The sequence below is a fragment of the Oreochromis aureus genome, linkage group 13 (genome assembly GCF_013358895.1).
Source record: "Oreochromis aureus strain Israel breed Guangdong linkage group 13, ZZ_aureus, whole genome shotgun sequence".
NCBI lineage: Eukaryota > Metazoa > Chordata > Actinopteri > Cichliformes > Cichlidae > Oreochromis > Oreochromis aureus.
The window spans coordinates 18,453,235-18,479,903 of NC_052954.1; the positions used below are offsets into that span (position 1 = coordinate 18,453,235).

Here is a 26,669-nt window from a genome sequence, read left to right on the forward strand (position 1 = left end):
GTCAGGTTGTTCTCTCTTTTTTTGCCCAACAGCACAGAGGAACGGCTTTAAGATGTGTGAAAACTAATCGCAAGAGTCACGCACCAAAGTAAACATTTTCTGACTTCACATATATTGTAATGGAAAAAGCAGCGGCTGGATGAAATGCTCTGCTGCTCCTCTCGTGCTTTAGGGAAAACGTGAGGATGATTTCATCTGAATTTAACAATGATAAATGCAGTGAACATGATGCCATAGCCATCATATCTATCTTATTTAAGGGGATCCAGAGGGGATACGGTAATATACTGTGTTGAGTAAACGTGTGCTCAGGGACGACTGTGAAGCCGGCACACACAAACACACACACACATCATATTTAGATGTGAAATTGGTTGGGAGGGGTTTTATGGTAAGTTGTTACTCAATCACGCTGCTGTCTAGAGCTTTAGTCAGAGCAGCAATGGGACGTGTAAGATGATACATGATGTGTCATTGTTCCCCAAACCCCATCTTTAGCTCCCCACTCATTGGAATTGTGTTTTTGCTGTACATGCATGATTCAACCCCCAAGAGAAAACATTGCTCACCCACTTTTTCTGTGACTCAACCAGAGCTGAACCTCATCAGAATAGCAACATGTTCAGGTTCTTGTTCTTGATTAATATTCCACTCAGGGTAACAGTGAAGATAATTAACTTAATCTCCTTGCATATAGCTAGACATTTCATTAATCACTGTTAGATTTATTGAACAGATCAAAGCCAAAGCCACTGGCTGAAGATCACACAAAAGGAAAAAAGTCATGAAAGTTCACCAAGTTTGTTATCCTCTGTCATCTCCTCCGTACAATATTCCAGTGATGCAATAGCTTCCCCCTCTTTCTTACTGTTTTTATAATTCATAACTTGTTTGCCACACTTTGGTCTCCTTAATACCAATAAGTCAGGGTTTGAATAGTTTTATTTGAGAACTGTTGCTAACCTTATGCATCACTTCATGGCCTTGATTTACTATCCCTTAATGTCTTACTTCCAGCATGATAATGCAAAGCAGAAGCGCTCTTGAAATGGTTTCATGACAGTGAGTTCAGTTGTCTTCCCAGTCTCCATCAGAAAGCCTCTGAGCACAAATGGACAGCTGACAAAAATGATAAATATATATACGGTTGGTTCCATATCATGTGATTTTGTGATATCTGTAACACAACGAACTAAAGGTGTTTTAAAGGCAAGAGAGTGTACATTGGCTTCCAGACATGTAGCAACAATAATGTGTTAGCAGCTGTAAGTCCGCTATGTTCATAATACATGTTTTTTTGTTTCTTTGTTTTGTCTTCGATGGCACAACAAGCAGAAACTTCCAGCCTTTAAAAGCCCATCATGGATAAAAATAAAACCCCATATTATAGACTTTATATAATAGATGGATACAGCCACATGGTCACTGCCATCTTGATGTTTTGAAATCAGACTAAACTGGACTCCTCAGTAGTGTTTTGTGGGTGATGTTGTATAGTAACTAATATGGATATGTGTGGTATTAAGCTAGGGATGTGGCTGTTTTGAATGACAGGTGGGCTGACACCGGCTGCTGAAGTCAGTTTCTGTCAATCTGCTAGGATTCACCTTTACTGATTCTAGCCACCTACTGGTCTGTTACTTAGCATAAATTAGCAGACATGTGTTGCACCGGTACAGTTTATGAATGCAGTTTTCTGACCATGCTTGCTTTGGTAATTTAGTACCTAAATAAATTCATTTTTGGCTCCAAAATGAATAAATAAACAAATAATTTCTAAAATGCCCAAACTGAGGCTTCAAAATATGGAGTTTTCTTTTATATACACTCTATGGTTACAATACCAAATTTCATCCAAAAATAATTACAGCGTTGTGTGCATCAGCACTTGTGGTCTTGGTGGTCTTTTTTTTTTTACATTTTAATGGACTGATGTTCATGTTAGTAGGCACTAATAATTATGCATCTATTTCTCAGTGTTGCATTCATACATCCACTTTCTCATTAAAATATAATTCCAAAAAGCAAAGACAGCAATGGACAAACTGCTAAAATCAGTGCTTTAGAGAAGGACTTTACTTTGTGTGAATGCCAATTTTTTTATGTCCATTAAAAGAAAAAGAAAAGAAAGTACAGCTGAGGCTGACTGTATTGTCTCTCGTTTTGCAGGTATTCTGTCGTTAACAAATATTTCAGTCCAAGTGACTGAAGCCATGGCACTAGTGAGGCTCAAGCATAAAGAAACAAGTACTACTAAACCCCTAACTGCACAAATGGTGGGTGTGAAGCATCGCTACACAAATTTTGGTATTCCCTAGCCTCACAACGGAAAAAAATGCTGTTCAAATTCAGTGATTTATTGCATATTACTGGGAAATCACTCAAAATCACTCCATATGGTGCTGTCACTTTATGTTCTCCCCGGCCTGTTTTGGGTGTCAGGGAGAGAGGTAAGAGGTGTTTTGATGGTGAAAGCGAGTGCATGAAGAGGTGAGAAATGAGTAGTTTATTGGATGGCTTTGAGATTGGAAACACATAATAGGATGAGGTCACTTGTTAACACTGGCAAAAGGTGCCACGGGAGAGTGGCACAACCACACAAGGGCATTCATATAATATAGACGCATGCCACTCAAGAAACCACTCATCCAACAAGAATGTACACACTCAAACTAATTAGCAGAACCACCCATCCAATGTGTGCATATCTGTTTATGTAAATTGTGATTTCTGCTGGTGTGGTATGCTGCTTAGTGCCACTGCATGTGGCTGTTGAAAACGTGCCAGGCCATAAACACTCCTTGCCTGGTACCCAACCACAGATGTCGTTTCAATAAGCCTTCAGTCGGGCTGAAAAATAAATCCTGGAGGTCCATACCTGTGTGATTACATTCTCTAATTATAGTTTGGAGCAGTAACTCCGAGATGACTGAATGAAACGGGCCCTCGGGGTGTTGTGAATGTAATTATATCCTGACAATTAATAGGCCCAGTCCTCAGAGAAGAGTTTGTTATATGATGACGCACCTGACCGTTTTTAGCTCGCCAGGGAAGCCTTTGAATTATGACATAATTACAAGGGAAAACATGATATACAAGGATGATAATTATCCCCAAGTACAGTAACAGTAAATGGCACTACCTTTTAGAATACGAGTTCATAACAGGGGAAAAGTTTAGATTTCTCCTCGGCACAGTGTTTAACATTAGCTGCTGGGCCAAAAGAGGAAATATCTTGGACCTGGAATGCATCATTTGTGGCCACAGATAATTTCATGAAAATGTTTCTTTATCCGGAGGAGTTTTGATATGTTGCTAATGCTCTGAGTATACACGCACACTGGCCAAGCAACCATATTTAAATTGCTGGCAGGAGAGAAAAAGCTAAAAAGGCTCACAGATCATGCACGCAAATAGAAAGATTAAGAGACAAACATTTGAAAAATGACATGCCGCAATAAAATATATGACTTGTTATGTTTTCTGAGAATGTGCGGAGAAACTGAAGACGTTTTCTGGAGGAAGATGTACACTCTGTCATTCCGCAGCCCTTACCACACTGTGGAGAAGGAGTAGCTTCCCTGATATTTGTTCTGTAGGGTACAAATGCTCAAATAAACTCCCTGTTCTCCATCTACACCAGTGTTTTCACTTCCACTGCCTTAACAGACTTCTGCAGACTGTGTGGGCATGTTCAGACTATCCTTGATTGGCATGTCTCTCATTTCCCTGCAAGTGCTGTTGCAATCTTTAGGACAGCACATCATTTTACACCTATCTCTATCACAATAAGCAGCACATTAACACCCACTTCATTAGGTATGCCTTGCTAGTACTGGGTTGGTCCCACTTTTTGTCTTCAGTACTGCCTTAATTCTTTGTGGCGCTGATTCAACAAAATGCTGGAAACATTCCTCAGAGATTTTGGTCCATACTGACATTATAGCATCACACAGTTGCTGCAGATTTGTAGGCTGCACATCCACATATAAATACCCTGTTCCACCACATCCCAAAGGTGCTCTACTGCACTAAGATCTGATGATTGTGGAGGTCATTTAAGTACAGCAAACACACTGTCATGTTCAAGAAACTAGTTTGAGATGATTTGAGCTTTATGACATGGCACATTATTATGCTCGAAGCAGCCATCAGAAGATGTGATCATAAATGGATTGGCATGATCAGCAAAAATAGAAGGCTGTGGTGTTTAAATGAAACTCTATTGGTACTAAGGGGCCCAAAGCATTCATAGAAAATATACATCACACCATTACAACACCACCAACAGTCTGAACTTTAGACAAAAAGCAGGATGCATCCATGCTTTCATGTTGTTTATGCCTTGATTTCTTGTTCTTACCAGGAGGAGCACCCAGTTTGGTCTTCTGCTGCTGTGGCTCATCTGCTTACAGTTAAACATGTTGCTTTTCTGCATCACTTTCAGCTTTCCTATCAGCTCAAAACAGTCTGGCCATTCTCCTCTGACCACTGGAATCAACAAGGCACCCAGAAAAATTCTCTTTTTCTGAAACAGTCAGACCAGCAACAACCAAAGCAACTTTAATCACCCTTTCTTCCCCCTTTTGATGCTCAGTTTGAACTTAAGCAGGTTATCTGTCCTTGTCTACATGCCGAAATGCATGGAGCTGCTGCCATGTGATTGGCTGAATATTAGGTACACCTGTTCAACGTAGAGCAGTTGAACAGGTATACTTAATAAAGTGGCTAGTGATGTGTACTGGTGACCACATATTATTATTTACACTAACCTGAGCACAAGTGTAATTATCTAAAGTATAACTGTACAAATGAGCCTGTAAAACAGACCTTTGACACGTGCAGGAAAATTTATAGAAAACAGCTGACCATGATTGTGAAAATTCACAACTTTGCATTTATGTCTTGAGCTTGCACTCACTTACACCCAATTTCATCTATTCTACTGTGTTGCTTGACATCTGCCCTGGATTTTCAACTGTTTTCATAATTTCTACTTCCCTGCCAGCCTTCCCAGGGCAACATGGAAGAACTCAAGCTGTACGTAGCACATGCGGGTGTGAACACATGCTTGTGTGACAGCCACAAAGACAGGCAGGTGAGGGGAGGCCAAGGGTGGGCATGAGCTCTTGGTGTTCCAGTCAGTAATACTTTTCCTCAGGTTGAGGTGTACTCACCGGGAGGGTGTGTTACTGCTGGAAATCTCTATAATGAACAGAAGGATGGATCCCTGCCTGATCAAATTCCACTGCAGCCCCATATCTTTGTTGCCTTCCAAAAATGTTCAGCATACCAGTGGGTTTTATTGACTTGTCAGAGCAGACAGCAAGAGTGCAAGCTCTGCCTTGTAAGGTGTGCAGTTAACAGGTTTTAAAGCAGGAATGTCTGCAGATCACTTTTTTTCATTTGTAATACGTTTGTGTGTTTAAGGTAAACGCAGTGATTAGAGCTACTGTAGAGCATACGCTGGGAGAAAAGCAATTTAGAAGATAAAGTTATTATGTAAAGTTTTTACAGGACTCTATGCATTCCTGTGAAAAACTTAGTACACCGCATGATTCAGTAGCTTGTAGAACCACCTTTAGCAGGAGTAACTTGAAGTAAACTGTTTTCTGTATGGCTTTCACACAGATAAAGACTGAGCCAAAATTCCTCCACAATGTGGAGGAATTTTGACTCACTCTTCTTTACAACATTGCTTCAGTTCATTGAGGTTTGCGGGCATTTGTTATGCACAGCTCTTTTAAGCATTTCAGTTGAGCTGAGGACTTCGGGTCACCGCAGCACCTTGATTCTAAACATTATCTTATCTGTTCTTATGCTTGAGATCATTGTCCTTTTGCCTGAGCCAGTTTTGGCCAAGCTGTTAGACAGGTGGCCTCACACTTAATTCTAGAATACAGAGAAGTTCACAGTCGACTCAGTGACTGCAAGGTGGCCAGGTGCTTTATAACTCACATGCCATGTTTGGTTTTCACCAGCAGTGGCGTTGTGCATTATGGTCAAACATCTCCACTTTGGTCTCGTCTGTCCAAAGGACTTTGTTACAGACACCTAATGGTTTGTTCAGATGCAAATTTGCAAACATAAGCTATGCTGCTATTTTCCTTTTAGAGAGAAGAAGCTTTCTCTTGACAACTTTTCCAAACAACCCATACTTGTTCAGTATTTGTCTACTTGTTAACATTTAACATGCTAGGCGAGGTCTGTAGAGTCTAAAATGTAGCTCTTGGGTTTTTTGCAGTTTCTTGGATTGTTGCACACTCTGACCTTGAGGAGAATTTCCTGGGATGTCCATTCCTGGTAAGAATGTGGCATCGTGTTTAACTGCCAAAACTTTTGCTTTTGTGGACGCAGTCACACTTGCTGATGATCAGTTAATCAAGTGCATTTGACGAGCAGGATATGACTCCTACTTATTGTCTTAATTCCTATAGAAGCAGTAATGGTGTACGTAGTTTTTAACAGGACTGTTTAGAGTTTAGAGACTTGGTATATGTTCATATAAGACAATTTTGACCATAGGACTCGGATGAGTTAGCCAGTGTCACCAAGAACAATTAGCTATTTCTCCAAACAATCTAGTGATTCTTAAGATCCTGAATCCAGCACAACTCTTCAGACTGTTTCTCTTTACAGCAAGCAGGAAGATTCCAACTTTGTTACCATTGTTTACTAGATGCTCACGTCACATCTTTATTTAAATGGATAACTCTGTTACACATGAAAATCTTGCGGAATAGAACTGCATATACTGAAGGAAAAAAATTTATTAAAACCTCTTGTTGTTGACACAGGACAAGACCTGACACAGGTTGAACCGTGTCAAGTCTACCAGTTTCAGTAACCTAGATATTTGGAAGGTCTTTGAGGATTTTTAAAAAATGCTGTTGTTTTTTTTGTTTTTACATCACCAGGTATTTAGTGTGTGACTTGAACATAGTAGCAGTGCATGAGAGGCACATACTGGGGCGCATGCAAAACTTTATAAAACATCTTCCTTTTTGAAAAGCAGTTCCTGTTATTTCCCACACTTCTGCAGGATGTGTGGCAAACATTTTTACTGACTGGAGAGGGTGCATGGCTTGACTCTCACTGGTGAGACTGAGTCAGGGAAAAGGAGATATGGTAAACTGCCAGTGATGACAGATGCTACTCCACTATCGCTCTTATAATGAGTTTAGCCTCTCTCCCCCTCTTTCTCTGTCTTCCTACTCTTTCCTCTCACCCCCTGTCCTGCAAATACAGTTAGCTGCATGACCATCCGCGATGAATGGCTGTTAACAGCTGCCTCTTTTTTGATAGTTGCCTGTGAGAGCATGTAATTGCATTTGGCCTTGGGTGTACATGCACTCATTAAACCGGTGTCAGTGCCCATTACATTCCTCAGGAGTGCAACTCAGGTAGAATGCAAATCCCAGACAGGAACGGAGCGTGCTCCCAGGATGTTTCAGCGCCGAGAAGAAAAACACTTTGGAGCTCAGATCAAAAAGAAAACCATGAATTATTATCGGTTTGGGTGTTTTCCTGTTTTAACTCTCCAGGGGAACTGTTCAGTCATTCTGATGAACATAAACACAAATTGAATTCAACACAAATAAAATTCAATAATTGTATCTAAAATAGATCCCAGAATAACCCTGCCAAAAATCTCACTATCAGTAGTAAGAGGATGTGTTTGGCTGAAATAATTGAGCTGGTCCAAGTTGTTAAGGCTCAGAGGGGATAAGATCTGCTATGCTGGGATTGGATCCATGCTGGGATAAGATGCAGAATTCCAAAAATGCCCATCTACATGCCAAGATTCTGTGTTAGACCCATTTGGTTACACTGAACCGCCTTATCTCTTTGCATATTATTTGGATACTGCTAACAAAACATATACATAAATATATTAAAGGCAAAACATGTTTCAGTGACATTTATCTGAACACTCTAATTTGACTGCAGAGGAAGGAGTTTTGAACTGTTATGGAAGTGGCAATAACTAAAACTAACAACCTACAGATTCCTCAAAACTACAAAAACAGGCTTAATGTTCTCGACGGCTTTCATGTCCTGTATCCATCAGTTATTGTGACACGTGTGTCATGCTGTGTCCATTGTTATGGCCTGGCCTCTCTGCTGTGTGAGACAAATCATCAATCATGTAACAGCCAGTGAGGTGCAACTGTCTGCCTGAATTCCACAATATTACAGCAGAGACAAAGAAGCCACGACATCTCATACAAGAGACTCATTAATGGACTTTAACGCCTGCCGCCCTGCTTATTCCCCAATCACATTATGACATGTTAATGTACTCAGAGGATGAAAGCTGAGCAAATAAACGAGCAACGGCATGGCATTTGTTTGGGGCTGCACGAAGGAAATATGCAGGATACTGCAGGCGCATAATGACCCCTAGTGGACAAACTCCGCACGCACATCTGCGTGCGCACTGTCACCACCACACCCCTAAAAAAAAATAAAAAATGATAATGATAATAAAAATAACAGGTAATGGTTTTTAGCATGAAAAATACAAAATATGTCTCTAGGAATCTAAAGGTTGTTCATATTTTTGCTCTCTGATCACTCAAAAAAGTAGCTGTTGCAATTTTAGGATTAAGTAGAAGAACAATGACGGGTGTAGTGCTGTAACTGTCCGACAGATGGCAAAGTCTGCCCAGTTCATACCGTGACACGGGCCTTATCCCTAAACTAGGCCTCTCCAACTCATTGTCTTCTTCAAACCCATCATGGAGTAAGCACTAAATTAAAAGGCTTCGTTCACTCATCTATCTAAAACCCATAGCATAAAATAACAGAAATAAGCCATTTAATTTATATAGTTCGGGCCACATTTGAGCCATTTATTTAGTGAGTCTACCTCAACATGTCTACGATACTGCGTGATAAAATACGTCTGTACAGCCACTGTCAGGCTTCGGGGCATTGTTCAGTAGCAGTGTAGACCTGTTTGGCAGGCAGCACACTCCCTGTAGCTGGATTTGGTCTAAATCTGCCGGTGACTGTTCCAACTGTGCGCTTAACTGCTTTCTGGTGACTTGAATGATGAGCTCTGGAGCGGACAAAGAGAGTGTATGTGCACGAAAGAGAGAGAGAGAGAGAGGGCGAGAGATCCCATCATCCTTCCTGGTGGGAGGTTTGAGATGAGCTGCGCAGACCCGTCCGCTACCGACGCATCTTCCTGGCCTGCCCCCCTCTCTCGCTCGCTCGCTCTCTCTCGCTCCCTCCCTCCCGCTCGTTCCCTCTCTCAGTCTCTCTCTTTCCTCCTTTTCTGTCTGCCACTAGCCTACCTGAAGGGAAGTGTACAAAGCCGATAAGAAAATCTGGCGTGCCGGCGGGGCCCTGTGTGCGCTATGCAGCGGTAAAAGGGCCGCTATTTGCGGTGTTCACAGGGGATGTAGAGAGGGACAGAGGCGCCGCTCTCCCTCACGGACCGCGCCGTGTCTGCTTTTGCTCTGCCCAGCCCGCCGCATCGCTGAGCGGCCTATGAAGCACACAAGATGTCGACCAGAACGCCATTGCCCACAGTGAACGAGCGTGACACCGAGAACGTAAGTGCAGCTGTCCGGAGACACCTGAGCGATACCGGGCGTGGGGACGGAGTGGTAACGACCCGGGGATGTGGTTATTTTGCGCACTGGCCGGTGCAGGTTAATGGCAGCTCTTCGTGAGGCTACAGTGTTGCAGAGTGACTCGACCAATGAGCACAGCAGCTTTTTTTTTTTTCACCCCCCCCCCCTCCTTTCTGATGGGAATGAAAGCATGGAGCGTAGAAATAGCTTAGAATAAAAATGCGGCCCGGTTGTGTCTGCCCCGCTCTCTCTACACAATAAGGCTAGCCTGAACAACGCACTGCGTCAGTATTATGCCGCTTTTAATGGCACAAGCGAGGCTTGAATGTTAACACTGAGAATGAGAACACTGTCTGTGTGGCCTGTGAGAAAATGGTGTTGCTCCACTCGTGCAGCTGGGGGGTATTTTCTAGTCCACGACGTCAATATATAGGGAGGGTGTGTGTGTGAGAGGGGGGATGTTGCCCTACTTTTCAATTGCAAGGCTCGGTAGCATCGCAATGTGACATCCATCACCTATCGGGCCCTCCTGTAGGAGCACGCTCGGTGCTGCTGAGGAGGAGGAGGCAGCGTGTTGTTGTTCAGCGAACCAACACGCAGACAACAGGGCGAAGAACGACTTGAATTAATCACAGGAGATTTCTCATGCGCCGTGTGGAGGAATGTTTATGAACGACCACCCACTCCCAATTGTGGCGCGCACATCCACAATAATGTAGCTCTTCAGAGATCAGAACAGATGAGGGCTGCTCCTCTGTGTGTGTGTCTGTGTGTGAGTGTGCTGACAGGCTGTGACATATCTGGGTTCGTCTGATTTTTTTTTTTTTTTTCTTCCTGGAAACAGAAGCCTCCTTTAAGGCTGCAGGCAGTCTTTTTTTTAATGGTTGACCTATTCATAGACTTACAGAGAGGGCTTTTATTTTGCCTCTACATTTCTGAGCACGTGTTTACCCGGATTGTCATGTTGAGGTGGTTAAAATTCAAGTGAGAAAATGCATTTCCTCTCCAGCAAAGTTGCATGACTTAACAAACCCTATTGTTAACTTTTACATGAAGATATCAGTCCTCTCTCGCTCTCATTGTCCGATACATTACTGAACAATGATCTGCCAGTGTTCAGTAATGCATCAGCTTATAGGAGTGCTAATGTAACTGTCTGTCTAATGCTGCACTCTCAGACACAGACACAGACTTCTGGGTGGCTATTAAAGCACTGCCTCAGCATCACTGGCAGTAGCCAGCCAGCCCAGGCTCCCTCTGTTCGACTCCAGCACGCAGCCCCAGGGCCCACTTGCAGCTGAACTGCATTGCATAACAGCTTATTACTCAGAAAGACGAGTGGCTTTAAGTGCAGCAAAACAGAAGTAGCTCTCTTCTGGCTTTCTTCTTCGTCTTCTTCTTTTATTAATGTGTGTGTATGTGCACAGGTGTGTTATGCCTCATGTTTGCCCCCCTGAAGACATCATCTCAGTGTCTGGGATCAATGGATGGACAAGTGAAACAAATTTTGTGCATTAATCAATCACAAGAGCCCAGAGCCATTTGCCTGTCCAAATTTTCCACTGCCGATTTAGAGAACCTAAGCCAAGTGTGTGTGTGTACACAGTTGTGTGGCTGAAGGTCAAACTGGCCTCGTTACAGGTGCGATCTAAAGTTGACTTGAAAGGCACTAGTGTGGCATTTACCCGCTGCAAAAACAACACATGCACATTTCTCTGATCTAAAAGAGGCATTACAAACAAAACCATCTGACTTTGTCGGGATTTAATATAAATTTATGCTGTGAACTGTACGCATGCAGCATAGCCCTCTCTCAGTCAGGCTAGCTGAGGTGTTGCGCACACAGCAGGGTGTAGCGTTTCCCCAGTGAAATGGGAGCAGGGGAGCCCGGGTAACCAGACCAAGGCTTTATTCTCTGGCTGGGTGTGGTGCTCAGGAGCAGAGGATCATGGGATCTCTGACCTGGACTGACATTAGCAGCTGTTGTAGAGGAGAGGACCAGAGGAGACTGCATATAGCCTGTGCCAGCATAGTACTTATAGCAAGCTGTTCCTAATTCACCTTCACATGCTGTATCACAGAGACGCTTGTTATCGGTTTTGACTGTGGAGCCAGCAACATTGTTATCACAAAATGTGCCTGTGTATTACACTTTTTTGCAGGTTTTGTCAAAGACACACAGTCTAAAGTTCAGTTTCTTCTGATATTGACTCTTACACTGTAAATGATAGGGTCATTAGGTTAGGGCGTTAAATCACAGAGATTTTGATTCTCCTCCAAACACTTCTGTATAGATCCTCACTGGGAAAAGTACTTTTTATGTATGTGAAACCAACTCTGGAATTGGGGCAAAGTTACTGGTTTCATCTCTTTCAAAGTTCAGCTTCAACAGTACTGCATTGCTTCTGTATGTTCTGCCTGTGTAGCAAAATGATCAGTTTGGAAATGTGCCACAAAACTACTTAAATATTATTGGTGTCTGTGTAAATCAAAGGATGTTGCTGATCTCCACTTTTTTCCCTGCAGCACTCTTCGGTGGACGGCTTTGTTGAACCCCAAGCCCCCCCAACAAAGTCCGCGAGTCGTCACAGCCTGCCACGATGCCGCAACTCTTTCACCTCCACAGAGGAGCACCCTCACATTGGCAATTACCGCCTCCTCAAGACCATTGGGAAGGGGAATTTTGCCAAAGTGAAGCTGGCACGACATGTCCTGACTGGACGAGAGGTGCGACAAGTTTTTAATCCTTGCTTTAAAACGTTTATTCTGTGTGTTTTATTTGTGCTATATAATATAGTGATGCACTGATCCAATATTTATATGGGATATTGATCAGCAGCAGTGCATTATTTGCTAAAAGGACAGCTAACAGCAAAGGATCAGCAGTTTAAGGTATTTTAAGTCTGCTGCACCAACAACTTCTCTGTTTTAAGTAGTTTGTGACTTAAACGCAAACTGTGCTCACTAAGTTGACATAGCTGAAAAGCTCAGTCGGTGATTCTTTCTCTGCGAGACTCTGTCCAGTAGGTTTTTAGTTCATGAGTTGTCATCGACTCAGATTTTTGTTATCATGACCTCCACCTGCCTTTTGTCTTCTATGTGGCGGTGCGTGAACGGTAAAGGTGACTACCACAACAATAAATCACACCAATACGCTAAGCTCCCATGCTAAGCTGGAATAAAATTTTCTGCTACTGCTGGGTCATTTGAGCTGCAGTCTAAGCAGGGACACCCAGACTTCCCTCTCTCAGGCCACCTTCTCCAGCTCTTCTGGGGGGACACCAAGGTCCCAAGGTGTTCCCAAGACAGCCAAAATGTGTAATCTCTCCAGCATGTCCTGACTCTGCACCAGGGAATCCTCCCAGTAGGATATGCCGATCCTGGTCAGAAGCCTGAAGCTCTTCAACCTGCTACTTTTTTCTCAGAGCGACTCTACTTTGAGTTCCTTCCAAATGACCGAGCTCCTCACCCTGTCTCTAAGGTGAGCCCAGCCACCCTTCATGGAGGAGGCCCATTTCCGGCACTTCTATTCACAGTCTCATTTGTTCCATCACCACCCAGAGCTCATTCCCACAGGTGAAGGCAGGAACGTAGATCAGCGGCTCCACTTTCACATTCAGCTCTCTCTTCACCATGACACACCAGTATAGCGTGCACATCCAAGTGGGCACAGTACCAATCCACCTGTTAATCTCCCGCTCTGCTCACCCTTATTATTGAACAAGACCCCAAGATACTTAAAATCCTCCACTTTTGGCCAGCAACTCATTCCCAATCTAGAGTGGTCACCCTTTTCTGACTGTGACTCATTGTCTTACACTTGAACTATAACTTGGAACCCAGGGCAAGCTGGAGGTCGTTGTATGATGAACCCAACCTATCTGCAAAATGCAGAAACGAGACCCAGATGCCACCAAACTCGACCCCCTCTAACACTTTTAAATTTTGTGCATAAAAAATGTTGAACAAAATCAAAAATTAGGATTAAGGAGTCAGCATTAGCTCCTAGCACAAACTGTTTGTGCTGATATTAATGTCACAGGAGGTTTGAAGCTCTGCAGTCACTGACTCAGCAAAGCCTTGGCAACTTTAACACACCATGTGCATCAGCACTCGGCAACCACGCTCTGTAACTTTAGATGAGCGGTTCCTCAACCCCTTGCAGTAATACCACTCTGAGTTAAATGTTGAATATCTTGGAGGTAAGAAGGTTCATGAACTGACTTGTTCCAACAGTGGTATCCTATTACAATATTACGAACAAATTCAGTGAGCTCTTTGGAACAACCCATTCTTTCATAAATGCTTGTAAAGGCACCTGCGGCGATGGGAAAACACCTGAATTCAAAGATTAAGAAACTCTGTGCCCCGGTACTTTTGTCCATATAGCGTGTTCATTTATTTGTTACCTTTTGCATGGCAAAGTATTGAAACAATCTATAAGTAGAGCCTGACGATGCCTTGCAGATATCAGAATGATTCCCAGGCTCTTCCTGAGATAGAGGGGTGATATTGGATTGATACTCAGAGTTGGCAGGCATCTGAAGCCAAGATCTGTTTTTTGATATGGGAATTGACAAATTTGCTTCAGTTCATCCTCATATAATACATTCTTCATGTCAATACGACTCTTTCATTGCTGCATGTTAACAATTAAGACTGCAGTTTGCTGTTCTTTCATTAATGGTTAATCTAAGTTCTATTTAAGAGTGTTCTTGTTTTATTGGACCTATTTAAAACATGAATATATTTAATTCACCCTCACAGGAAACCGACAAAGCCATACTGTACTAAATACTCCGAGTGACCTTTTCATTTATAGTTTCAGTTCTGGTAACAATGCAAGAAGGCTCACTTAAAAGAAAAATATTTCAGCTTCACGGCTGAATTACTTGCATCTTTTTCAAGTTATGCCTCATCGCATAGATACCAGAATGTGACGAAATGATGGTATCGCTATTTATTTATTAACTCAAAATGACTATACATGAATTAGTTGATAAGGCATTGATCTACTTGCAGTCAGACCCAGTTCTCGGGTGTGTTCTGGCTGTCAGATGAATGAATTATATCCTGTCATGACAATGTTGTGCTTGACCACGTTAGCTTTCCCAGTGAGGACAACCTCTCGCTCCCTTTCACCCACACACAGTCATACACTGCTGCCTTGTCAGAGTGATAGATGCCCCGCTTTGATGTGTTGTAATTAAAGCTCCTGTTTCTCTAAGGAGAAAACAATGACCTGCGATCTGCTCAGTGTCTTTCACTCAGCAGGACCCGCAGTGCTCACTGACAGGCCCGATCCACCTCAGAGGTCCTTCTCATGTCTGTCTTAGCCACCTGCATCTTTTAATCCTCTGAGTTTTAAAAAGCATCAGGTCATATCGGTATTGAGTGCCCAGGGAATAAATATTCTCTCAGGTCTAACCGGTAACAGTTTGATCTGTTCTGTGTCCTTTAATGCAAGTGTAAAACAGACACATTGAGTGTGCTCCCCGCTGTTTGCCGAGAAGGTCAGGCGCCGCTTTGTGTGCCTGAGAGCCTTTGCTGGCTCATCAGAATGCAAAGACATGGATCAGAGTAAGGGAGAAAACAGGTGGAAAGAACATGACCCACTAAAACTAATGCTATCGTAGCAGGAACCTAGAAAGACGCTTACTGACATAGATTTTCCAGATGTGATGAACAGAGGTTTAACTGTGTAGAAAAACAACAAAAGGTCCTGTGAACCAAAAAGGAGGTTGCACAGACTCACTTCCACATGACAGAGTGTCCTCTGTCTGCCAAAACGAACACGCACGTCAATTCACATGCATGCTGAGCTATGCTAATGGTAACATTTGCCTCTACCATATGCCCCTATGAACTTACTCAGCAGACAACATTATTTGTAAACTTAACTGATCATTTTTTAGTGAAATTAAGACGTGGTAATATAATGTCATAATTTTGCAGACTTTTCTATATCAGGGGTATTTAATTAAAATTTAAGGAGGTCCAGTTAAAACTTCCTCAAACAAACATTACAGTCCAGTGCTTTATATTTTTAAGTAGCTTAAAAACGTTCGGTAGTATTTCAACAAAGATAAATAAACTGGTTTGCAGTCTAATAATATAATAATGACAGAATGTCATTTTCTCATTTCAAGTAAAATAAGTTTTGAATTCAAATGTCTTCAAATAAAGTGCTCAGTAAAGTGTTAAAAGGTGTAGTTTGACTTTCTTCTTTGCTTCGTTTTCTTTAACTGCATTTTATCTTTAAACCCACCTCAGCTTTAACCCTCCTTTTCTTTCTGTGTGCTTCCTGTGTGCATACATTCACTATCACAAAGGAAAAGACCGCACAGATGAAAAATAACTTTACTGTACGAGAGAGTAAAATAGAAACTGTCCATCAAAATTCGCAGTCCACCTATTGGTGACCTGGGACTAATATATTTTATTATTAGTGGATTATCTGAAGCTTTGCTTACATGTGACAATTTTTATCATATATATGGTGGCAATAATTGGTTAGACAAATCAGATATAGATTGTATATAAAATATACTTGCAGCCAGTGTTGAACCCTGTCTTTTATTGTCCAGGTTTGAAGCCTTGGGTTTGTCGCTTTCTCTGCTGCAGTGTTTGAAAACTTGATGAGAGAGCAGAACTTGTTAGCGAATGTTAGCATTAGCTAGCATGGTTAACTCATTCTGATAACTGTAATGCACACTCACAAGGTAGACACGCCCATTTTACAGTAAACAGGACAGTAAGTTACAAAATGACCAAATTTTTCTGCAATAAAGAATATTTGAACTATCTGTTGAGGCTATAAACTGCTTGACTGAGGCAAAAACTTAAGTGAGAAGCAGCATTGTTTTCTCAGACTCTTATATACCGTAGATTACTTTTTCTACCACGAAGAGTCACCATCTGGCCATTAGGACTGCTTCACACACCTGGAGGTTACATCCATCAAGTTTATATATGAGCATGAATGCCATGGTAATTTAATGCTTTTAAGGCATTAGGTTTAGAGTAAATGGTCACTTTCCATTAATTCTGAATTATGTTTACAAATTGTTTTAACGTAAATAACAAATCAATCAAATTATCTGTTGATCTGTTTATCTTTTTCAGTTTATGTTGCAGCTTTCTTGCTGACACATGGAAGGAATTTGACCCTTGTTCTTAGAAGCTCTCAGTATCCTCTTAGTCTCCGCAGAGAGCAAATTTACTTGGAGAGCTAAATATAGAAACGAGGAAAACAAAGCACTGCAAATATGAACATACTCATTAGCACTTATATGGCAAGTATGGTATAAACTGTACTTCTTGTTTTAGAGTGCATAGAAGTGTGAAGAAGCAAATATACATACAACATTCAGAGCACTTATTTGCATAGATGTGACGCGAAAAAAATTTATGTTGTCGTACATTTCATACATCAAACACACCCACCAGCCCTGCTCCCTGTATTACAGTCATGCCTTTCTTTTCACCGCATATGACCTTATACTATGCTAAAATACTTCCCTTTAGCACACAGATATCATGATTCTGTGGTTTTGATAAGAGACCCTAGAGGGAAATCAGAGTGTAGAGGAAACGCGTAAAGCACTCGAGCACACGAGCGATGCAAAGTTTCCCCTTTATGTCCTCGGTGTCTAAATATTCACACACGATCACAAGTCCTGCATACTGTGAAGAGCATATGGCCCCTGTGTTACGACTGGGCTGAATAATTAACACTGATGCACAGTGCCCTTCTGTCACTGTGAAACTGAATTATTTACCCTCAAATCCATTAGCGTGAACACGCACGCACCCACATGCACACAGAGCCCTTGTGTATGATTTTTATGCCGTCCACTCATTCATCAAATCTCTGTCTGCTAACAAAAATGAAAATATTTGCCCGGCATCGTGTCGAGGAAATTAAATGAATCTCACTGACTCATGCAAAGGGAATAGTGGAAGTTGAAGCAGCAGAGTGACACATGAGGACCGTTCCAACACCTGTAGGCGTACTGTACATCAACAGACCCGCAAATACGTGCCTAAACCTGAGCTTCGTCCGTGACAGGAGGAAGCAGAGAGGAAGGGAGTCTGTCTGTGCACCTGCCCACCTAAGAAGGGCTACAAATAGACACCACCTGCATACTGTGTTTTTCTACACATAGTAGGCCTTTCTGCAGTCTTTCACTTTGCTCCATCCTCTCCCTGTTAGACTGTTTCTTGGTGTTATTATCAAGTTTGGCTTCTGGGGTTGTATCAAATTAAATTACAGAACAATTTGTACCATAGGTCTTAGGGAAAGTGGTTTTAGATGAATAACCTGCATTCTCATCACCATGACTCAGCATTTGCTTGCTGGTTTTCCCCCTTACCAGGCTGCTTGGGATTACAGCAGGAGACTGCATCCACTGAAGCATGCTTATTAAGCTCTTATAAGGCCAGAGGCACAGTAATACTTCAGAAAAAAATGTATGTTTTTGTGATATTATTCATCTTTAATGTTATCAGTGTGTCTTCTACAGAGGTTACAATCTTTGTGCTAGAATGTAATTCAGCAGATGAACATAGTTGATGACAAAATTTCTTCAGGATCCGCTCATATAATACTTCTGATGTTAGACATGGTTATGATTGGAGATGGTGGTTAAGGCACAGCTCCCTGGGGGTGGGGTGGGGGTGGGGGTACATCCTACGATAATGTTGTGTAAATCGCTTTAGATTTGGAGTGTTGAAGCAAGAATAGACATGATTTTTTTTTTTTTTTTTTTTTTAACATTTTAATAACCATGAGGTCTTAGCTAAAAATCAAGTCACTGGCACGCTTAATTTTCTGGGGTGGTTGATAGAAAATAGATGTGTGATGAATCATGCAACTCCTATACCCAACAAAATTTTAAACCTGGGGCTTTGTTATTCACTTCCATAGCCACAGGTGTATAAAATCAAACAACTATGCATGCCGACTGCTTCTGCAAACATTTGTGAAAGAATGAATTGCTCTCAGGAGCTCAGTAAATTCCAGCGTGGTAGCGTGATACGATGCCATCTGTGCAAGAAGTCCAGCCATGAGATTTCCTTGCTATTAAAGATAAAGTAGTTTAAGAACTACACATGGAGATTTTCAATTGTCAAGCAGCTGCAGCCAAGCTTTCCATCACAATGCAAAGTTTTGGTGTGGTGTGTAACACGCCATCACTGGACTCTAGAGCATTGGAAACCTTTTCTCTTGAGTGACAAATCATGCTTGTTCATATGGCAATCAAATGGACGAGTCTGGGTTTGGGGATTGCCAGGAGAATGGTACTTTTCTGACTGCGTTGTGCCAAGTGTAAAGTTTTGGTGGAGATGGAATTATGATGTGGGGTTGTTTTTAGGCCCCTTCCTGTTCCAGTATGAGTGCAAACAAGTGCACAATGCAAGGTCCATAAAGATGTGGATGAGCTAGTTTGGTGTGGAAGAATTTAACTGGCCTGCACAGAGTCCTAATAAAAAACCCGATAGAGCACCGCTGAGATGAATCAAAGCAGAGACTGCAAGGCAAGCCTTCTCGTCCAACTTCAGTGTTTGATCTCAAAAAAGCACTTATGGAAGAAAGGTCAAAAATTCCCATAAACACTCCTAAACTTCCTAAACCCTATAAGAATGGCAGATGAGCAAATACGTTTATGCATCTTTATGCATTTTTTTGTTTAAGCCAAAACTGCAGCCATGGACAGCATTCACAGTTATAGCTGGACTCATGCTCTGTCCCCATACATGTGATATGCTAACTTTGTGCAATGTAATAAAAAGTATGTACATTTACATGCACCATTTGGTGCAATAAAGTTGGGCAAACAACATAGCGCTCTGTAACCTACTGGTTTATTTGATCAGGAAAGTGGAAGTTTGACAGACTATTAGGTTAATTTTTAACCGCACAGATGTTAGTTCAATATTTCTCTGTTTGCTTTATTAATGCATTTTATTAATATATTATCGTAGCACCAAGGCCAACAGCAGCGTCTCCTTTCCAGTTCTGAATTGAGAAAGCAGCATCCATTCGGTACAAAGTACAATGCAAAATAAGGAACAAACACATGTTTAAGAGCTTTGATACTGTCAGTTAGTTGAAGAGTCTCAAGAGGCATATGGAGGCTGTAAAACTCGTGAAGGATTTGAAATATCAAGTCAGCAAACAGCTACTAGTTTGATCCTTAGACCCCTTTGCTCTCTGTAGTTAGGCTAAGAAAAGATTTTATGGTAATTACCTGTGGTTAGACTATAAAAACTGTCATTCTTATTTATTTACACATATAAAAAAACGAGAAAAAAGCTTACCATAGCACTTTTTTCACACATGCAGGCGTGAACTTTTCTAGACTTGTGTGTGTGAGCAATCAGCTCAGACATTAAATAGTGTTTAACCTGAGAGTTTAGTAGTACAGGATGACTTTCTGTGTGCTACATGGGGGGGTAAGGGGTGGGGGGGAACTGATATGTCCCCTTACCCCCCCATGTAGCACCAAAAACTAAAACTTCTCAAGATAATATAGTGGCTTGCTTTTGACTCTGCAGTATGGCACAGATAGTCAGTGAAAGCTGCTGAGCTCTCAAAGTGAGGAGACTACGTCCGTTTCCTCAAGCACTTTGGGGTGATTATTGAGATGGATGGAAATGACTGCTGACATGTTTGCCAATTAGAGAATATTTACCCAAACTTTTCTTGCTCCCTGCTTTAAGTTGCCTTGCTCAGTGTGTAAAGGCTCTTGATTCACAGTATAGTCATAGTCAAGAGGGAATAAGTATTTCTGCGTTGATCTCTGCAAATCAATGCTTCACGTCTTAATGAATTACTGAATAGAGAAGATTTTAGGTGTGTTCAGGCAGAATGCATGATTCAGCTGTGACATGTTTTGACAAAGCCACCTCACCGCACAATAGTGAAATAATAAGAGTTCATTTCAATGCAAGTTTTAACTGCACAAATACAAAACTAGAATTAGCTTTGACATCTTGGTTATGTTTTATCTCCTCCTGTCTACATCCCACTCTCTCTCCCCCTTCCCTTTCCTTCTTTTTCTGTCCATGTCTTCCTGTCTTTTCTCTCTCTAGGTGGCGGTGAAGATAATAGACAAAACCCAGCTGAATCCAACCAGCCTACAGAAGGTGAGTTTATGTTTTATGGCCACATGGTAACATTGATGTCTTGGTTACAGTGTTCGTGGGCTTTTCCGATAGTCTTTCCCGAGTTCTTCCCACTCTGTTCTTTGCTCTTTGAACTCAGGATGTGCTATTTTACATAATGTAATCAGATGTACTCAGGAGAGACCACAGGGCTTGTTTAATCTCCAGCCACAACCTCCTTCACTCCTGGCTCTGTTGGTCGTGGTTATGGGCATCTAAAAATACACTTGCTGGCCTGTTTGTCACTTACCCTTGTCTAGCAGTCATAACCAATTAGAACAAAGGCTGTGGGACTGTTTCCTGATTACTGACTCCCATTAAACACACACGTGGTTATCTTTGTGCTCTTTGTCCATATATTGCATTATTAGCTCTCAAACCAAACTAATCCAGGTTAATCTTCAAATAGATCTTTGAATATATGTGAAAAGGTAAGGAGTGCTCAAAAGGTCCTCACTTTCCCTAAATGTCCCCACTCCAGTGGTTTTAAACTTAAGCCAGTCCTCACAAAGATAGCTATCCAAGTAAATGCACAGACCTGTACACATACAGTCATCATCGCAGATTAGACTATGTGGAAGGAAAGCAAGAGCTGCCAACATCACCTACTGCGAGTCTAAAAATAAATCAGGTGTGCAGCTGACTGACAGGAATTCTTTTCATGATCATGACATTATCGTAGCGCGGCTCACCAGCGCTGCTGCTCTTTTACTTTCCGGTTTTTGTAAAAGATGAAAAAATCGCCTAGCAACTGACTGACTCATTATGATAATGGACAATTATAACAACCACACCTACATAAATGGCACTTGATGGTGTCTTTGTTAGGCCACCAGGGTGGGATAATGTTGCCCCCTGCAAGCTTCTTAATGACAAAATAATTGCGATTAGCTTCTAAATAGTGCTTCCACCTTATGTTGGTCTGAATGGAGATGAGATGAGTGAACTCGGTGAGTCAGTGAAGGCTGGCCTAATCAAGCAGAGTGTAATCATAAAGGGCTATTGTGAGACCAAATCTGGTTCACTGCCGAAGTCCTTCTTTGGCATCTGTAAAACACGGTGGTTTTTCGCCTATCAGGGCATTTCTAACACGATTATATTCCTGCAATTGTCTTGGATCTTAATGGGATCCGACTGCAATTCTTTAGCCAATCAGTGTGTAGTTGCTGTGAGAGTTTCAAGCTCTCAGTTCCACGCTCATCTAATTTGACCGAGATAATTCTCGTTGTTTGAGCTCTTTTGTGTCGCAGCCTATTGTGTGGTTTCTAATCTGTGCACAAAGTGAGGGTAATGAACATTTTGTTTTGTGCGTATGTGGTGGATTAATATTCTGCATAGAAACTGACTGGGACATTGCCAGACTGGGTCATGAGGAGTTTCATACCGGATGGGTTGGGTTGTCCGCTGTGTAGTGTTGAATGTAGCAGGACAGATATATCACGTGACCTGGCAGCCCAGCTGATCAATTATTCAGTGGGCTTTAATATGTGAGCTGCATCACTTATACAGCTTTTTTTATATATAGGGGATAAGGTGTTTTTAATATTACATCATACAGTACATTGGTGTTTGCATTCACATTGGCAGATGATGTCAAATGTTCTGTATTTGTATCAACTGTAGAGTCTTGTTTTGTATCCTTATTTGGAGCATACTCACAGTTATATATTTTCACGTCCTCTGCTCCATACTATAGATTCCCGTAATAGTATACAGATATGCCATCTGCAATGCAGAAGCTCGTCTTGTAATGCAGCAGTCGTCTCCTGGACTGAATCGATCGTCTCATTGACCCAGAGTGTCCTATGCTACCCTTGTAAAAGCTCCATCACGAATACATTAAAGGGAACATGCGCTTTTTATATACAGTTTTCTGCTTGGGCACTCTTCCGACCTTGGACTGATCAAATAATGCCTTGGAAAAACCAAAGAGAAGCAACATTGCAGTCATTTGCTCTGTTGGAGGTTTGTATTGCTGCTGATTATCAAGTGAAAGGCTGGAAAAATAATAAAAAGTGGGCATCGAGAGTGCAAAAATGAGAAATCACCACTGTACTATAATATGTAGTGTGGATAATTTAATCTCACATTTTGTCAGAGCTTTTCATAGATCTGATTTTATTTTCAGCCATGGTTTTTGCTTCTAATGATTATGAAAACAAGATTATGGAGATCAAATGATTATTGTAAAGCATTCTTTTTTTCGATGATGCGTTTCTATTGTGTCGTCTAATAAATCTAACATTTCCCTTAATGTTTCTGTTCTATTTGCCACTCCATTAAAATCCCGCAAGTCACACCCTGGCAGGCTGACGCATGTTCAGTTAGGCTCACATTTGTTTGTTTATTTATTTTTCAGTCCAGTTATAATTAAAATTCAAGAAAACACAGTTAAGGTTAAAAAAAGAAGAAAACCCGTACAGTATTTAAGATTAAAATAAAACAAAACAAACCATGATCTTACCAAAGTCAATCATGATAATTTGTTTTTTCATTCAAGCTGTCCTACAGCTCACTCTTAAAGTGTTTCCTGGGTATACAAAATATTCATCCTGGTCACTTTGTTGAGTACACATTACTAGCACTTGGTTGGACCCTCTTTTGTCTTCAGAACCATTCATTCTGCTGCTGGAAACATTCCTCAGAGATTTAGTCGAGGCGGTGCTTGTCTCGGAACTGCAACCGTAACATGGCAACGGCTCGCAGCACCACGGGAGGGGGCGCAAGCGTATTGACATGATAGCACACATCCATTTACATCCATGAATCTCCTGTTCCACCACATCCCAAAGGTGCTCTATTGGATTGAGATCTGGTGACTGTGGAGACCTTTTGAGTACTGTGAACTCACTGTCATGTTCAAGAAATCTGAGCTTTGTGACATGGTGCGTTATCCCACTGGAAGCAACCATCAGACCATGGGTACACTGTGGTCATAAAGGGATTAACATTGTCAGCAACAATACTCAGCTATGCTGTGGTGTTTAAATGATGCTCATTTGGTATTAGTGTGCCAACAAAATATCCCCCACACCACTACACCACCACTGATACGTGGCATGCTTTTTTGTTCATTCTAAATTCGGACCCTAGGATCTGAACACTGCAGCAGAAATCAAGATTCATCAGACCAGGAAACATTTTTCCAATCTCCTAATGTCCAATTTTGGTGAGCCTGTACAAATTGTACCCTCAGGTTCCTGTTCTTAGCTGACAGGAGTGGAATCTTGTGTGGTCTTCTACTGCTGTAGCCAGTTCCTTCAAGGTCTGACATGTGCGTTCAGAGATGCTCTTCTGCACACCTTGGTTGTAACGAGTGATTATTTGAGTTACTGTTACATTCAGCTCAAGACAGAATGTCCCTTTTCCTCTGTCTTCTGGCCATTTAAAGTAATTTAAATCACCTTTCTTCCTCATCCTTATGCTGGGTTTGAATGTGTGCATTCCTAAATGTTCGGAGTTGCTGCCATTTGATTTAATAATGTGATATTTGCATTAGCGAGCAATGGAATTTGTGTACCTAATAAACTGAGCAGTGAGTATATTAAAATACGCGATTTTGTTGGAGGCATTCTTCAAATTAGAAGTCTAGACTGAATTTCACTGTAATGCCTGAGGCTGTTTGGGCTGCTCTATGACCCTTCACCAACGAGTAGATGCAAAATTTAAGCAGCTATATACAAATTCCCCCCTTTTGACATCGGTAACATAGTAGTTTTTGTATTTTTATTACACAGCTAAGTGGATCGAGAAGGATTGTCCACTGCATTTAAAAAAATAAAATAAAAAAAAAAATAAAAATCTGATCTGGAGTTGATTAGACATTTTGTACGCAGGGCAAACATGGAGAAGATTTGAGCCATTCATGCTGACTCCGTTTCAGTGTGGGTGACTGAGGTTTGAGATGCCTGATTGGGCCACATCATTCCTACACTCCCTGTCAACAGCCACTCTTTCATGTTAGCCTGTCAAAATGCCACTAATATTTCTTTTTATGGTCTCAGAGGAGCCGGGCTGTGGGCTCACCATCTGGCACTGTAGGCACAACCATCGCCCTGTCAGATCTTTTACTGCCACACGCATGCACATACACGCAAACCTGCATGACACACAGAGACATAAGCAGAAGATATTTGGTTTATGTGGAAGACTCTAGCTGGCAGAATCTCTGGAGATTTTTTTTTTTTTGTCATTTTTGGCAACATTATACACACACATCTCTGGAGGCAAGCCTCCCGCGTTGTCCAGGTAGGAAGGCGGAGTCGGGCATGCATTAGTGTAGCTAGCATCCTCTTCGTCCTCTCTGAGTAGAATAAACTTTATTTCACATCGAACATACAGCACTTTAACACTTATTTTCTTAAGCATATCTGTGTGAGCCCACAGTGTCCCGATCATTTGATTTTAAAGAGGGGTTAGCAGAGGCCAAAATGAGTCATGAGGTTACAGCGAACCTCCACTCTTTTTCTTTATGGCCCATTGGCCCTGATGTGACTTTGAGGTGGTTTCAGCCCCAACAGGAAATGAGGTCAGCTGAGCATCCAAAGCACCTCCTGAGATTCGCCACAGGAAATGCATCACATGTCATCTGTGGTCAGGGTTGTTGACGTTGTCATGGTTTTAGGCATTTTAGCCCTAAAATAGGCCTCTCCGCTAATCCCCTCCGACCAAACGCTGCGCTCATCCCATCATCCCAGCGCTTTCTCTTTGTAATCTGTAAATAAGAGTGTTTTCTTTTTCATCGCTTAAAAGACGTCTGTGAAATATGGAAGGTTGCATGATTGGCAAGTGGTTCTCCTCTGTTACACATGACATGTAAAAGACTGAAGAGCATGAAGAGGGTAAATGAAACCCCAGAAACACTGGCAGCTTCTCTAGTTATTATTTTTAACATTGCTCAAAGCTGCAGTACCAACCTTTACCCTCACTCTTATATCCGAGTGTGACTGTGTGAGAAACTGCTCCGAACAATACACGGTGACTCTGTGTATTCTACAAAAAGCTCACTATGGGGTCAAGCTCTTGTAAATGGGTGTTGTTGATGTCTGTCTTGTGCCTGCCATTCTGCATTAGCCAATGAAACGCTGTTGAGCCTATGGGCTAGCGGAGCTTTGGTCTTGTTCAGATGAGCGGAAGGTGATTGGACGGGCAGCACTTGTGTTTGAGGTGAATCATAACACAACTGAAACGTTGGCTAAGATATGCACAGATTTACGTGTTTGTGAATATCTTCTGTTCCATAAGATGTATTTGAAAAGCGTTAAAATGAGTTTGGTGTAAGTCAAGTGTAGTTTGGTTTTGTGGATTATGAATAACGAGTGGCACATAGTTGCAGAGTGATTGAAAAAGAGATGTGCCTTTTTTTTGTTGGGTTTCAGCACCTTGGGAGTCGAGGGTGGGACGGTTTCCTGAATATCAGTGACGCTGCCTGCCTGTTTGTCTGTCTCTCACTGTCTTTCTTGGAAAAACAGAAAGCTGTGGTTATTTACTGATATGTGGTTTGAACTAATATTTGAGCACTTTAAACATGCACGCACGTACCCATTAGAGGGATGAGGGCTTCCAGACTACTCATCCTATCAATAATCTCCATGTTGAATGAGCAGCTGTGCTGCTGTGACTGAAATAGTCCAGCCAGTTCTTGTAAGTGTTCCCAGTCTGATATCGGCTCCTTCTGTATGGGGACTGCTGTAATTAAGGCTAGTTTGGGAGACTGGGTGCCTCTGGGTGGCTGGAAGTAGGTCACTGGCACAGACTACTGAGATTCAACCGCATTGCAAATGATGTGTGCGATGCAAATGTTTTATTTTTGTAGCGCTTTCTGTAATCCTTGTCTACCTGAAAATCTGCTTTATGCCACGCCGTGACCCCCCCCACCTTCCTGCATCTGTAGATATTATTGATATTAATAGTAGA

General features: G+C 41.8%; 1 protein-coding gene across 3 annotated transcripts in view; it reads left to right on the plus strand.

Annotated features, from left to right (window-relative positions):
* The first annotated feature begins 9,124 nt into the window (after positions 1-9,124).
* mark1 (MAP/microtubule affinity-regulating kinase 1) overlaps positions 9,125-26,669 on the plus strand; it is a 35,494-nt gene continuing 17,949 nt past the window's right edge. Inside the window, exons 1-4 of one of the 3 annotated variants that reach the window (XM_039622039.1) lie at positions 9,125-9,563; positions 12,111-12,311; positions 20,682-20,735; positions 22,450-22,779. In XM_039622039.1, the coding sequence (XP_039477973.1) occupies positions 9,513-9,563; positions 12,111-12,311; positions 20,682-20,735; positions 22,450-22,545 (402 nt within the window). In that variant the 5' untranslated portion in view covers positions 9,125-9,512 and the 3' untranslated portion in view covers positions 22,546-22,779. Of the gene's footprint in view, positions 9,564-12,110; positions 12,312-20,681; positions 20,736-22,449; positions 22,780-26,669 lie in introns of those variants that run through there. The other 2 variants (XM_031735249.2, XM_031735250.2) reach the window with 2 other exon arrangements.